The sequence below is a fragment of the Euprymna scolopes genome, chromosome 19, assembly GCF_053919585.1.
Source record: "Euprymna scolopes isolate OS-2025 chromosome 19, ASM5391958v1, whole genome shotgun sequence".
Classification (NCBI taxonomy): domain Eukaryota; kingdom Metazoa; phylum Mollusca; class Cephalopoda; order Sepiida; family Sepiolidae; genus Euprymna; species Euprymna scolopes.
This window is the reverse complement of record NC_136500.1, coordinates 13,724,117-13,739,582: the sequence shown is the minus strand read 5'-3', so window position 1 is coordinate 13,739,582 and position 15,466 is coordinate 13,724,117. Positions and strand designations below refer to the sequence as shown.

Genomic DNA, 15,466 nt, shown 5'->3' with positions numbered 1-15,466 from the left:
ATCTGATAATGTCAAAGAAAGATTAAATCTTGACAATATTGGAATGTGTGTAGAAAAGATTTTATCTATTATTTTTAATACTACTGGGTTACAGGTATGACACTCAGCATTCCTATCCCAGAAGGCCAGAGGATGAGTTAGCTGAAACATGGTGAAACAACAACAACAATGAAGATGAAGATAACAGTTCGCAAATAAATAAATACGGAAGAGATTTTATTGGTTTTGCCACACAGAAAAATGGTTGAGATTGATTGGGTTAATAGAGATGTAGAACAGTTGAGGTAGAAGCCTAAATTGGCAGAGAAGACATGGGATGGATGTTAGAAAAACAGGGACAAAGACCTGGCTAGAGATTGGTTAATTTCAAAATCAATTTCTAAAAATTGTCCAACACAAACACATGCTAAGAACAAGAGTATATCAATAAAGAAATTTTACAAAAAAAGATACTTACTGACAACATGGAAAATGGCGTCGCAAGCGCTAATATTGGAAAGAAAGGCGTTGCCAAGACCCTTTCCCTCATGGGCACCTTGTACCAATCCAGCAATGTCGACCACATTTAGAAAGGCAGGAACTTTACTGAAAAGCAAAATAATAATCACATGTGCAAATGATATTATTGCATGTGTTTCTTAATTTTATGTGACTTGTATACTATTTGTGTTTATCTATTATTAATTTTATGTGACTTGTATACTATTTGTGTTTATCTATTATTAATTTTATGTGACTTGTATACTATTTGTGTTTATCTATTATTAATTTTATGTGACTTGTATACTATTTGTGTTTATCTATTATTAATTTTATGTGACTTGTATACTATTTGTGTTTATCTATTATTAATTTTATGTGACTTGTATACTATTTGTGTTTATCTATTATTAATTTTATGTGACTTGTATACTATTTGTGTTTATCTATTATTAATTTTATGTGACTTGTATACTATTTGTGTTTATCTATTATTAATTTTATGTGACTTGTATACTATTTGTGTTTATCTATTATTAATTTTATGTGACTTGTATACTATTTGTGTTTATCTATTATTAATTTTATGTGACTTGTATACTATTTGTGTTTATCTATTATTAATTTTATGTGACTTGTATACTATTTGTGTTTATCTATTATTAATTTTATGCGACTTGTATACTATTTGTGTTTATCTATTATTAATTTTATGTGACTTGTATACTATTTGTGTTTATCTATTATTAATTTTATGTGACTTGTATACTATTTGTGTTTATCTATTATTAATTTTATGTGACTTGTATACTATTTGTGTTTATCTATTATTAATTTTATGTGACTTGTATACTATTTGTGTTTATCTATTATTAATTTTATGTGACTTGTATACTATTTGTGTTTATCTATTATTAATTTTATGTGACTTGTATACTATTTGTGTTTATCTATTATTAATTTTATGTGACTTGTATACTATTTGTGTTTATCTATTATTAATTTTATGTGACTTGTATACTATTTGTGTTTATCTATTATTAATTTTATGTGACTTGTATACTATTTGTGTTTATCTATTATTAATTTTATGTGACTTGTATACTATTTGTGTTTATCTATTATTAATTTTATGTGACTTGTATACTATTTGTGTTTATCTATTATTAATTTTATGTGACTTGTATACTATTTGTGTTTATCTATTATTAATTTTATGTGACTTGTATACTATTTGTGTTTATCTATTATTAATTTTATGCGACTTGTATACTATTTGTGTTTATCTATTATTAATTTTATGTGACTTGTATACTATTTGTGTTTATCTATTATTAATTTTATGTGACTTGTATACTATTTGTGTTTATCTATTATTAATTTTATGCGACTTGTATACTATTTGTGTTTATCTATTATTAATTTTATGTGACTTGTATACTATTTGTGTTTATCTATTATTAATTTTATGTGACTTGTATACTATTTGTGTTTATCTATTATTAATTTTATGTGACTTGTATACTATTTGTGTTTATCTATTATTAATTTTATGTGACTTGTATACTATTTGTGTTTATCTATTATTAATTTTATGTGACTTGTATACTATTTGTGTTTATCTATTATTAATTTTATGTGACTTGTATACTATTTGTGTTTATCTATTATTAATTTTATGTGACTTGTATACTATTTGTGTTTATCTATTATTAATTTTATGTGACTTGTATACTATTTGTGTTTATCTATTATTAATTTTATGTGACTTGTATACTATTTGTGTTTATCTATTATTAATTTTATGCGACTTGTATACTATTTGTGTTTATCTATTATTAATTTTATGTGACTTGTATACTATTTGTGTTTATCTATTATTAATTTTATGTGACTTGTATACTATTTGTGTTTATCTATTATTAATTTTATGTGACTTGTATACTATTTGTGTTTATCTATTATTAATTGTATGCGACTTGTATACTATTTGTGTTTATCTATTATTAATTTTATGTGACTTGTATACTATTTGTGTTTATCTATTATTAATTTTATGTGACTTGTATACTATTTGTGTTTATCTATTATTAATTTTATGCGACTTGTATACTATTTGTGTTTATCTATTATTAATTTTATGTGACTTGTATACTATTTGTGTTTATCTATTATTAATTTTATGTGACTTGTATACTATTTGTGTTTATCTATTATTAATTTTATGTGACTTGTATACTATTTGTGTTTATCTATTATTAATTGTATGCGACTTGTATACTATTTGTGTTTATCTATTATTAATCAAATATTTATAGAAATAAAAGTGCAATAGCATAAAATAAAGGAAATTTTACAAATAATATTAAAAGAAAATAATAAAATAACAAAATTGAATTCACCCGAATACATTTACAGGTTTTCATATAAAAAAAAAGTTATCCATCTTTAATCTTTTGTTAATAGTTGAGGGTCTATTAGGTTTTGCAGACATCAGAAATAAGCAAAAATGAAAGAGACAAATTCGGGTCTACACCGGTTTGTTTGTTTTTTTGACCTGCACACACTAAACAAACGAATAATAAACCCAAATTGTTTCATTTTTCATCACAATTTTATTGATTTTTAATATGGGGGAAAGATTTATTTTAAGAAAGAAAGCGGGGGAGGGGGGAGGATATTAAATATTTTCTAATGTGTTTTTTTTATTTATTTATTTACAGACCTTTTTAATAATCAAATGAAACTTTTGTTAAAAAGAAGATTCTATTTTTTGGGTTATGTACAATTTCAGCATCTCAAGTTTTCATTTTCAAAAAAGTTTAATCTTCTATATATATAAAAGCGAAAATGTGTGTATGTATGTATGTATGTGTGTTTGTATGTCTTGCAAAAACTTTCCACACGGGTTACAGATTTTCGCCCAATCGGTATCATTTTAAACTTCCAACCTTTGCCCGACAAATATCGAAAAATTATCCAAAAACGTTAATTCCTTCACCCTGAAATCAGTAATTTTCTACAGCAAAAACTGTCCTCTCATGACGAGTTTGCTTCTACGCATGCGTCATATGATGTTGTAACCTGATTTACTTTAAATATTTGAAAAAGCGACACAATTTTGTCGACGTCGTGTTAGCTCAGTTGCTTAGAGCGCGGCCTCATTATCTAAACGTTTTGGATTCGAATTGTGGTGTTAGATGTTTTTTGTTTTTTTTCGATTTTTAAAATTTTAATATTGAAGCAGGGTTATTTAAGCCATTTTTCACGTGTTTTCAGATTTTTTAACCAAAAAACACCTGGGTAATGCCGAATACCCCCCGCTAGTCTATTATATAAAGGGCAAAAATGGGTGCAAGCGTTTGTGTATGTCCACGAAAGACTTTTTGACTGGGGTTCTCACGTCGGTTAGATTCTGTGCAAAGTTTTTGCATACTTCCCAGACTGTAATATCTCAGATTTGCAAACGGATATCGTCTCCATCTTTTTTTTGATCGAGTTAAACAAAATTTTCACCATGTCATTGTGTTGGTTATTTGTCTTTTTCGTATAAATGAAGCAAAACCATTCGAACGCAAACGCCTGTGTAGTATCTGTCCTGTAATTGGTCAATTTAGGGGAAACCCTTCATACTGAGACAATTACTATTTATTTGGATACTGCCAGAGTGCCCCCTTTTTGGAGGAGCTGACCCCCCCCCCATTAAAAACAACCTGGTGTCTAATTTGCTTTCGTGGGAGGTTTAAAAGCAACGTCATCTTTTGTTTTTGATTGACTACGTTAAATTTTAACGCTTTACACTTCCAGTCACGTCATGGAGTAGCGGTAAGACAGCAGATTTTCTTTCACTTTCTTTTCCGCCTTCACGTCACGCGTTCGAGCTTGCCTGTCTACTACCACTTTTTTTTTTTTTTTGGGCTCAACACACACCTCCAAACACCCGGGCAACACCAGGCACCCAGGCTAGTTTATTATATGAAGGAGCCCTGTCTGTTTCTGTGTGTTTGTATGTCTACTAAAAACTTTTGTCAGCCACATTGGACCGGGTCAAAACTACTACTAGCTGAGAGAGCAATGCCTCGGATGAATAATATGTGAAAAGTAGAAAAAAAGATTAATTCTGGACCATTTTTCAGAAGGGGGAGGTCAGTTTTGCATTCGCAAGTCACGCATGAATAGCAAACTGAAACTATGTTTAAAAACGTTATTTTGCAGCATCATGATGTCATAAGCCGTCGGGGCCACAACAGCATGTGCGTTAGCCAGTAACTTTTTTTTGCTTCTTTTCCTCTTTTACGTTTCAGGTTCGAACCCAGCTGCCGCGGCTCTTTTTCAGTTGCGCAGGCGCTCGCTGCTATTTTGAAAAGAAGTTGTTTTGATTGATTTATTTTTTTGGAGTGGGGGTGGGGGGCATTGGTCCAGCGCACAGGCAACAAAAAGCGCTTCTTTTCATATCCCTTCTCCTAAAATATCTGGTGGCAAAATTGTTCTTTTTTGGGGGCGATTCGGTTCTTTTATCTTTGAAATTGTTGTGGAGGTCTTGATGAAAGTGCTCAATATCCTTAGTATAACAGCTGTGTTCAACCCGAACTTCATGTCCACCCAAGCAACGCCGGGTATCCATGCTAATAAAAATAAAAATCAGTTTTCATATTTTGGCCATCTATCATTGATAAGAGCAGAAATAAGTGCAAGGCAAAGGGAGATAAGTCATTTAACCAAGTAATAACGAATGGCAGATTGACAAAATACAAAAAACAATTTTTATTTTTAATTTAAAATTCTAATCAATAATTTTTCCCCATTTCTTTTTTGGTGAGGATATTTATTTTTGCCTGATATATAAGTATATCAAAGAATTTGTAATTGGATACTGTATAAGCACTGAATTTTGAACTGGCTCCTTTATCAAATCCAAACGGGTAAATTGTTCTCATTCTATCAGCCATGACTGGGCAAGAGCTTGAAATAATTTTTATTTTATTCTTAATATAGGGAAATCCGAAAATTGTGAAATATAAATTTAGGTTTGTTTCTTTTTTGTTTACACATCAGCTCTTGTAGGTTACTTGATGATGGATCTCATTTGGCAGAAGTATTGGTTCTTCATATTATTTGGATTCATCGGACTACTGTTCTTATCTTGAATGTCATTTTCACAACGTTTTGGTCGATATGTTTTTGTGGAACTAGGGAATTTGGAGCAGAACCCTTTATTTACATCATGAGGATAACATGTTCCTGTTGTCAGCCATGATTGGATAGATGTCCTAAGTAATTTGCAATTGTCTGCAAGGACCCGTGCCGCAGTGGTTAGAATACTTGGAAAAAGTCAATTATAAAAGTGATATTCTCCTGAAGGTTGAAGGTTCAATTCTCAGTGTGAGCGACTGAAAAATACAATTGTGAATTACTTAGAACCTCTATCCAGTCATGGCTGACAGAACAGGAGCATGCTACTCCCATGAAGTAAATAAAGGATTTCATCCAAATTCCTGAGTTTGACAAGATACACCTGAAAAAGGTCAGAGGTTACATCAACTGAAATGTTGTGAAAATCACACTCAGGATGAGAACAGTAATCCGATGAATCCAATACGAATAACCAATCCTCATCTAAAAATTAAAAAATGTATTGGTTCTTATTTAGAATTCGACTTAATTAAAAAATAAAATTAATTAAAAAGTGATTAATTTTTAAAAATTAATTAATTTAAAAAGAAAATTAAGAAAAATGATGGATGTAGTCGTTATAGAACGAAGATGTCATTTAAAAAAAATCACGTCAATTGATAAAGTTTTTATTTATTTATTGTTTTACCAGGAAAATCAAAATTTACACTTTTAGTGATTTAAAAGTTTTAATTTTGAATACAAACAAAATTTCAGTCGTCAAATTGAGTTGTCACCCTTGAATTTTAACACATTCTCAAACAACATGGCAGCAATAGGCTCCTGTTTTAGACATCATAATTTTTATTTTCAGTGCTTATTTAGAATTAAAAAGAAATTGCAGAAAAATCTTTATAGAATAAAGATGTCATATTCCAAAAATCACGTAAATTGATCAAGTACTTTTTTTTATATAGAAAATCATTTTTCTTTTACAATTTTTAGCTATTTTAATAGGAACTGTATCCATGACAAGACTAATTTTAATCTTGATAGTTAAAATTCTGTTGTCTCCTCCTTATTTATCAAACATGGCAAATCAAATGTCATGCTCTGTCATAAAGTTTGATTTTCTTAGTTAAAAAAAAAATACATCAATTTACATGATTTTGGGAACATGAGATATTCATTTTATGACAGGTACATATATCATAAAGATTTGTCTGTATTTTTTATTTTTTTTAATTAAGTTGAATTCTAAATAATAATAAATAATACTTACCTGAATGGCTTGTAATATTCACAAAGATAATCAAACCGCTCATCAGGTACAGGTACGCGACCTGAAAACAAATGTTGAATTCATGAAATCACTTGAGATGACAACTGCAATATATTTATGAAAAGTTTGAAGAGACTTGCTTTAAACAGTGACTTATTTATTTATTTTGAATTCTCATAGTATTAATATATATGCATATTTAGAATTACACTTATTAAAAAAAATACAGAAAAATCTCTTTATGGTGTATGTACTTGTCATGGAATGAAAATATCATATTCCAAAAATCTTGTAAATTGATCAAGTAATTTAATTTTTATGAAAGAAAATTGAATTTTTTAATTTTTAGTGATTAAGTATTTTTGGCAGCCATTGATGATCTCTTACTTATAGAGAAATGGTCAAATAGAGTTGTCCGCTCTTGAGTTTACTGTATATATATTTGTGTATAAGTCAATCGTTTTTCACTTTTTATTTCTGTTTTTCCTTTTGTTTTTTTTTCTTTTTTTTCTTTTTCACTTTTTATTTCTCTTCTTGATTAGAAGATTTGGATTGAGTAAAAAACAAAAGGAAAAACAGAAATAAAAAGTGAAAAAAAATTGACTTATACACAAGTATATACAGTAAATACATCCTAAACAAATATGGTGACTAGCTGCTTCTCCCATCTGGCATTTCATAAAATTTGATTTTCTTAAATAAAAAAAAAACTTGATCAATTTATATGATTTTTAGAATATGACATCTTCGTTCTGGGACATACATCAAAGGTTTCTCTGCATTTTGTGTATATTGGATTTTCAAAAAAATATATTTTTATTTTTTTATTTTTTTAATTACATTTTCACCCCAAACAAGGCACATTAGCACTTTGATGTAGGGAGCTACTATTAGGGACACAGGCTACAGGGGTACTAGGTGAGGAATTGGGCAGAAGATGTCAGTTCACGTTACACTTGAACTTCTGCATGTCAGTACAGTTGGGGAAGCAGGAACCTGGAAGGGAATTCCAAAGTCTAGCAGAAGAAACTACTAGAGTAGAAGGCTCTCTTACATCCACGCATCTCTATTGTGAAGGGGTGGGATTTTGCTGCTTGTCGGGTTTGTTGGGGGTATTTACGTCGAGGGGGTACAAGTGCTTGCAGTTCGTTGGAGCATTCACCATTATAGTACTTGTAGAACAGGCAGAGGGATGCAACATTTCGTCGATGGGACAGAGGCTGAAGCTTAAATGACAGTTCAGGATCTATCAGATTGGCGACTCTCTTTTGAACCTTGTCTAGAAGTGAGAGACTAGTAGCAGATGCACCAGCCCAAATATAACAACAATACTCCATACATGGGCGAATGGTGGACTTATAGAGGTACAGGATACTTTCGGGTGTTAGTAGCTTTCTAGCATGGTAGAGAGAACCTATCTCTAATTGTTCCAACTCATGTTTCCTGTGAACGTTAGGCCAAGGAGTTTAAAAGATGTGCTTTCAGATAAAGAGTCTTTGGCCATTGCTATTGGTGATAGAGAAGGTTTCTTGTAGTTATTGAAGGAAACAAGTTTAATCTTGGCAGCATTGAATGTGATCATCCATTTTTGTCACCATTCCACTACAGATTGAAGGTCATCCTCTAGTTTTTTTTGCCATTTCTTTAGATATGTGTTCATTTGTTTTCCTGTCGTGTCTGTTATAGAGCGTGGTGTCATCAGCATATATACCCATCTCACAGACAATTTTGTCAGGGAGGTCATTTATGAATATTAGGAATAATAGAGGCACTCCCGCATTTATATCATATTGTTTGGATGTATGATCATGCAGAACAGACTTGCCTAAATCCATATTGTTGGTTGGTCAGAAGTTTAGCATCTGTAAAGTGATAGACTAGAGCTTGGTTAATTATGGACAATATTTATTTTGGCAAAAAGTAGGAGGAGGTTAATGGGGCGGTAATTTACTGGGTCAGTTCTTCGCCAGAATTCTCGAAAACTGGTACCACAGAAGCAGTTTCTAGCAGGCAGGAAAGCAAGATTCATTTAGGCATTTGTTGTAAAGTTTGGAGAGAACCGGAGCTACTTCTGTGGAGCACTTTTTTAATAGCTCAGCCGAGATGAGATCAGGTCCACAAGCTTTTGAAGTGTCAAGATTTTTTATGATAGCATGAGAAGATGATCATCAAGTGTGGTGTCTGTCCACAAAGGAAAGTCAGGGAGGGGGTAGTTAGCAGAGTCCAGTGTGGAGTTGGAGGCAAACCGACTGGCAAGCATGTTAGCCTTCTCGGTTGCCGAGCAAACAACTTCATGATTGTTGGATAGTAGTAGAATAAGCAATGATAAGTAATGATAGTAGTTGATTGCCCATGAAATTAGGAAGGTTAATGTTCATCAATTATGGAATTAAAATCCATCATATTTTTTTATAGTGCAGGCTTAGAAACGTTTTAATGTAGACGGCTATGTATAAATTTGTATTTCTATATAAAAGAGAAAGATTCAAAGAAAAGTCATTCATCGCTATTTGCGTGAATAGAAATCTTTTGGTAAGGTATTTATCCATTGGCGCGAATCTTCAGCATGCATATTTCTGGGTAAATAATTTTTACATCTCGCAATGAAGTTAGGAAGACTAGTTTCTCACTAAACTGGTTTGATTTTTCCTGCATATTGTATTTATAATCGAAATTGCAATTCTTCTAATACAATTTACTGTACCTATGTGTGAAAAAAACAAAAATTAGTCCCACAGAATTTACATGATTTGGGACGAAGTATGCAGTGAACATTCTGCCTTCTGTTTGCATGGGCAAGCTGGTGTTCTTTTAAGTCTAGGATCTATTTTAAAACCTAAAATAATCTCAATTGAGTTATTTACCTTTGAACGTATACAGCGAATCTGTTTGTGAAATAAGATTTGCTACAAATACTAGCCATTAAAAAATTGAACAATGAGTACAACTTATTAATGAATAGACAAGAAAGTATTAAAGCTCTGAATTTTTTAGATGAGGGCAGATTGTTTATATTAATTGTATTGATCGGACTATTGTTCTCATCTTGAGTGCAACGTTTCGGTCAAATCGGCCGTTGACTGTCCTCGGGCATGTCGGTTGTTATTTGGAAAACAAAAAAGAAAATTTATTGGCTCCATATTCATTTTTGTATTCTTTAAGTTAGTCTCTATTTTATGATTATTGTTTCGTATTTGTAAAAAAAATTAGTTGACAAAAGGGTGTACAATGTTTGTTTTTTCTATAATTAGGAGGCTCCCAAATGCTACTAATCTCTAGGCTTGGTCTGCTTAATAATTTTTCTTTTTTTTAGCAACACATATGCTAAAAAAGAAAAATTACTAAATTATTATAAAATAATAATTTTATAATAAATATATATGTATAAGATCTACTGAATAAGTATTTAGCTTATTTTTGTAATTGGAACGTGATCCCTTCAGGAATCATATTGATCTACAGGGTGGTCAAAAAGTCAGGTAACATGTTAAAGGTAGAAAAAACAATATGATCCATTATAATCTCTATTCGTTTAATATTATTTGTTTAAATATTTGAGTGTAATATATAATCCTGATTTCTGGCTTTGGGGCTATGTAAAGGATAGCGTTTATGGCAAGAAGCCTGATACAATAGCGTCTTTAAAGTTATTTATTGAAGAGGAGATTGCGCGGATATCAGCTGACATGATTACACGTGTTACACAATCAGTGGTTAATCGCTTCCAGCGATTGATAGAGAGAAATGGACGACAATTAACAAAATAAACATATTTCATGTTTGTTTCATTTTATATTTCAATGTATGGTACTTAAATATACGTGTATTGCTAATATCGTTTTTCTTTAAAATGTTACCTGACTTTTTGACCACCCTGTATATAAATTTATTTTATCTTGATATAATTTCTTGTGTGCTTATATTAGTAGCCTGGGAAGGCCACAGGGGAGATAATCAAGCAAAAAAAAAAAAAAAAAAAACCCTAAGCAAAATTCATCCCAAAACAGCATACTGAAGCTACCCTGCCAGGACACTATATATACAAATGTAGGCAAATTTGGGCATATTTTATTGGTTTGAAAATATAGTTTCTTTTTGACCAATTGTCATAAAATTTTAACCATAGAATAGTATTATAATCTTCAAAAAGCTTGCAAATTTTCATGTAGTTTCGTCCCATAGAACCAAAAATATGAGCATTTCAATATTCAATTTGGCTATGAGTATAGATGTACCCATATATATTTCTTCAAAACATTGCTGCTATGGTTTCAAATGATCTGAAATAACAACAAGGGGAGACTTGATTCCAAATATTTCTCATATGTCATATCTCTCTTCTTTTGAAATAGGCTACGATTATGAATATCTCCAGTATCAAATAAGCCTTATACACTGTGAAATTTACTTTATGTATGGGAACCAAAGAGGGGATATAACATACAAGAAATATTTGGAATAAAGTTTCCCCTTGCTGTTTTCAGATCATTTGAAACAATAGCAACAAGTTTTTAATCTCCCCTCCACCAAGGCCAGAGGTTTTGGAAGAATATCAGATATTTTGTAATTCATAGGCAAACAAATGGTTATGATTGAAATATTGGTAAAGATGCAGTATCCTTCAACCCTAAAAAATCCTTTAAAATTACCATTATTATATGTTTTCAAGGGTGCTGAAAACGAAAATAACGTTTAAAATTCTGGGAAACTAGTAGTTTCCAAGTGTGAAGAAATTATTTTTTTAAAAAGTGGGGGATCACTTTTCTATATTAATTTAACGTAAAAAGTACACTCACCTTAACGCTAAAGTTTTTTTTGGCCGGTGAGTGGGGGGGTATGGGCATCTTAATTTTTTTATGGGTGGTGTTTATTTGGTAATTGTGGCCAGGTAGACCAACACAAAACCCACCTTAAAAAAACTTGTTTTCTATAGGTTTCGGTTGTGCTGAAAATAAATGCTGCATTTAAAATTTCCGCAAATAAGTATTTTTCTGAGTATTAAGCAATGTAATTCTTTATAAGTGGTGGCTATTATTGTATGCACAAGCAGGTGCATATTTTTACTTAATACCCGGAAAAATATTTATTTGCGGAAAATTCAAATGCAATATTTATTATCAGCACACCCAAAAACCTAAGGAAAACAAGTTTTTTAAGGTAGGTTATGTATTGGTCTACCAGACCATAATAAAAACCACCTCTAAAAAAATAACAGATGCCCCTAAAAAGGGTGCCATAAAGTGAGTGTTCATTTTACATTAAATTGATATAGAAAAGTAATACCCCATTTTTGAAACTACAATTACTTCATATCTTGGAAACTACTCGTTTCCTGGAATTTTTTACATTACTTTCATTTTCAGCATCCTCGAAAACGTATTATAGTCATAATCAAATGTCACATAGCTCACTACACGATTTCTAACAAGCCTTCATTTGTTAAATTCTTATCATTAGTTGCCGAAATTTTGAACTTATAAAATTGCCAAAAAGGTGGTGTATATATATATATATATATATATATATATATATATATATATATATATATATATATATGTGTGTGTGTGTGGATATATCTATGCTCATATATTTGGTACTATAGGACGAAACTACATAAAGATTTGCAAGGTTTTTGAAGATTATAATACTATTCTATGGTTAAAATTTTATGACAATTGGTCAAAAAGAACCTATATTTTCAAACCAATAAAATATGCCTAAATTTGCCTACATTTGTATATATAGTGTCATAGCAAGCCAGCTTTAGTTTTGCTGCTTTGGGATGAATATTGCTTAGGATTTTTTTTTTGCTTAGTTGTCTCCCCTGTGGCCTTGCCAGGCCATTAATAGATAGATATACCACCTTTTTTTGCAATTTTATAAGTTCCAAATCTCAGCGACTATTGATCAGAATTTAACAAATAAAGGCTCATTGGAAAGGTAATGACCTGAATTGTGTAGTGGTCTATATGACATTTGCCGTTAAGGTCATCTATTTATGGGATCATCCATCATTTTTTGCACTTTTTTACAGCCATAAAATGTTTTATTAATATTACTTGTTTTCCTAGCTTTGCATGAATTACAAAATATCTGATATTTCCCCAAAATCTTGGCCTTGATGGAGGATAGACGAAAACTTGCTGTTATAGTTTCAAATGATCTGAAATAATAGCAAGGGGAGATTTGATTTCAAATATTTCTCATGTTATATCTCCCCTGTTTGGTTTTCATACGTGAAGTAAATTTCACAGTATAAAGATTATTACTATTGTACAGTTTAATCAAGATATTAAAAAATGTGAGTATCCAAAAAAGGTTATATTGTATGTATCCAATATGGAATGAAGTTCTCTGAAAAAACTTCACTTAATTTCATCAAGTAGTTTTTTTTTACAGCAAAAAAGACAATTTATTATTATTATACTGAGCAAAAGGTTCAATTCTTAGGAAGAAAAGCCAGTATCAAAGATGGGGAGGGTGTCGCCGCTTTTAAACTGAGTTATCTTTCTGTGGCGTGTTCAAAAAATTCAACACGCTGACATAAAACATATTTTTCTGCTGTAAAAAAAAAAAAAACTTACTCGATCAAATTAAGTGAAATTTTTTTTGCGGAGATCTTCAGTCCAAAACAGATATATAGAATATAAATTTTTTTTTCGATATTTTCATTTTTTAATGTCTTGATTAAACTGTACAAATACCAGATTATTTAGTACTGGAAAATCGTACCCTATTTCCAAAAGAAGGGAGATATAACATATGAAAAATATTTGGAATCGAGTCTCCCCTTGCTGTTATTTCAGATCATTTGAAACCAGAGCAGTCAGTTTTAGTCTCCCCTCCATCAAGACTAAAGGTTTTGGGGAAATGCATATATACATACAGATACATATATACATACGGATATACACATATCGATCATCACCCTAAACCCTCAACTCAAAGTTGAAGAGCCACTGATCAAAATGACAAGTACTTCAAAAGAGCGGGCTGGGAAGTTATCAGAGCTTGCATCAGAGAAGCCCCATACAGTACATATTTTTTCTCTCCCTAGATGTATTAGCAACACATGGCACAGTTGATTTATAATGTTTCTCACTTCATAATAAAAAAAACGACAAGAGAAAGATTTAAGGGTTGAGTGGACTGAATCATTTCAATTCAAAATACTTACTTTCATTCGGATCAATTGTACAAAAAGGAAAGTTTTCTGCAGACGCTTGACTCTTTGTCAAAATATTGAAGAAAGTCGATTTCCTGGACAAGAAAGAAAAGTGATCATTACTATAATTGATTGCCGAGATTAAAATATAAAAAAAAAAGTCTCTTGTTCAGAGTTATCCCTATATAAAAAAAAACAAAATAAATAGTTATATGTAACAAAACAAAAATATTGTATTCCAAAATTCACGTAAATTAATTTATTTTTATTTTTACTTAAAATTTACCTAAGTTGATAGTAGTTTTATTTTTATAAGAAAAATCATTTTTAAGCGATCAAAGAGAAGCCATACACATTACAACATAAATCTTGCAAGTTTGAACTGCTTAAATTATCTCTCTTTGCTTTTTTTTATTGTTTTCAAAATGGCGGACAAGACAGCCACTCTTACGTTACTCATAAAATTTGATTTCTTATAAAAAAATAAATCTACTTGATTAATTTATGTGGTTTTTGGAATATGATGTTTTTGTTTCATCACAAGTACATACATCATACAGATCTTTTATTATTTTTAAATATAGGGAAAATACTCGACAAAAACCAAGTTTTGAGTTTCTTAAACTAAACATTATCAGATATTCCTATTTGATTAGTTATAATACTTGTTTTATCATCTATATATATAAAAGCCAAAATGTGTGTATGTATGTTCGCTTTTTGTGTATGTCCAAGAAAGGCTTTTTTCAGAGAGCGTTTCCACTGTTGATCAAATGAAGAGTTGATCAAGCATGTTTATGCAGTGTGATAATGTACAAAAATGAAACAACCTGTGAGGATTGAAGGCACGTATTGCATGAAGAGAAATGATATAACGGATGTGTGATGTGAATCTTAAAGACAGATCTGAATCTGATGGCATTCACCATGGATGAGTAGCAGGCTCCTCCCATAGAGCAGAGGGCGTCCCAAATAAACGTAGACCATGCACGACAGTTTGCAATAGCCAAGAAAGTTATGGCTAGCCAGTCCCGAGACTAGCGTTAAATACTGTAGATCTGAGACAGGTTTGATGTCGGCTTTGATGGTGTGTAACCATGTCTTCAGCTAACCTTCCAGAGTTTTCGCCAATTTTGGAGTGGTTTTAGAGCTATTGCTTTGTGGATGAACTCTCCTGTTTTGTGGCATGCAGCGTGGCCAAACCAACAATCTCTTCTTTAAAAGCATTTGTTTAGGGGGGGGGGTGATCCTGCATCACGTCCAGCTCCAGCAGACTTGCAGAATTCGGCGCAGACAATATAGGTCAAACACTGACACTTTTTAAGATCGACCAGGTCTTGCAGCCATAGAGAAGGATTGTCTGAACAAGTGTCCGATAAATCCAAACATTCATGCCTATTAAGATCTCGGGACGAGACAACAGACGG

The 15,466-nt window shown here is 31.2% G+C and overlaps 1 protein-coding gene across 2 annotated transcripts in view; it reads right to left on the bottom strand.

The window, feature by feature from the left end:
• LOC145303421 (obg-like ATPase 1) overlaps positions 1-15,466 on the bottom strand; it is a 54,547-nt gene that overhangs the window by 25,209 nt on the left and 13,872 nt on the right. For both annotated transcript variants that reach the window (XM_080144750.1, XM_080144751.1), the window contains exons 3-5: positions 14,052-14,134; positions 6,875-6,935; positions 458-585 (exon numbers count right to left, since the gene is read on the bottom strand). In XM_080144750.1, the coding sequence (XP_080000876.1) occupies positions 458-585; positions 6,875-6,935; positions 14,052-14,134 (272 nt within the window). The remainder of the gene's footprint in view (positions 1-457; positions 586-6,874; positions 6,936-14,051; positions 14,135-15,466) is intronic.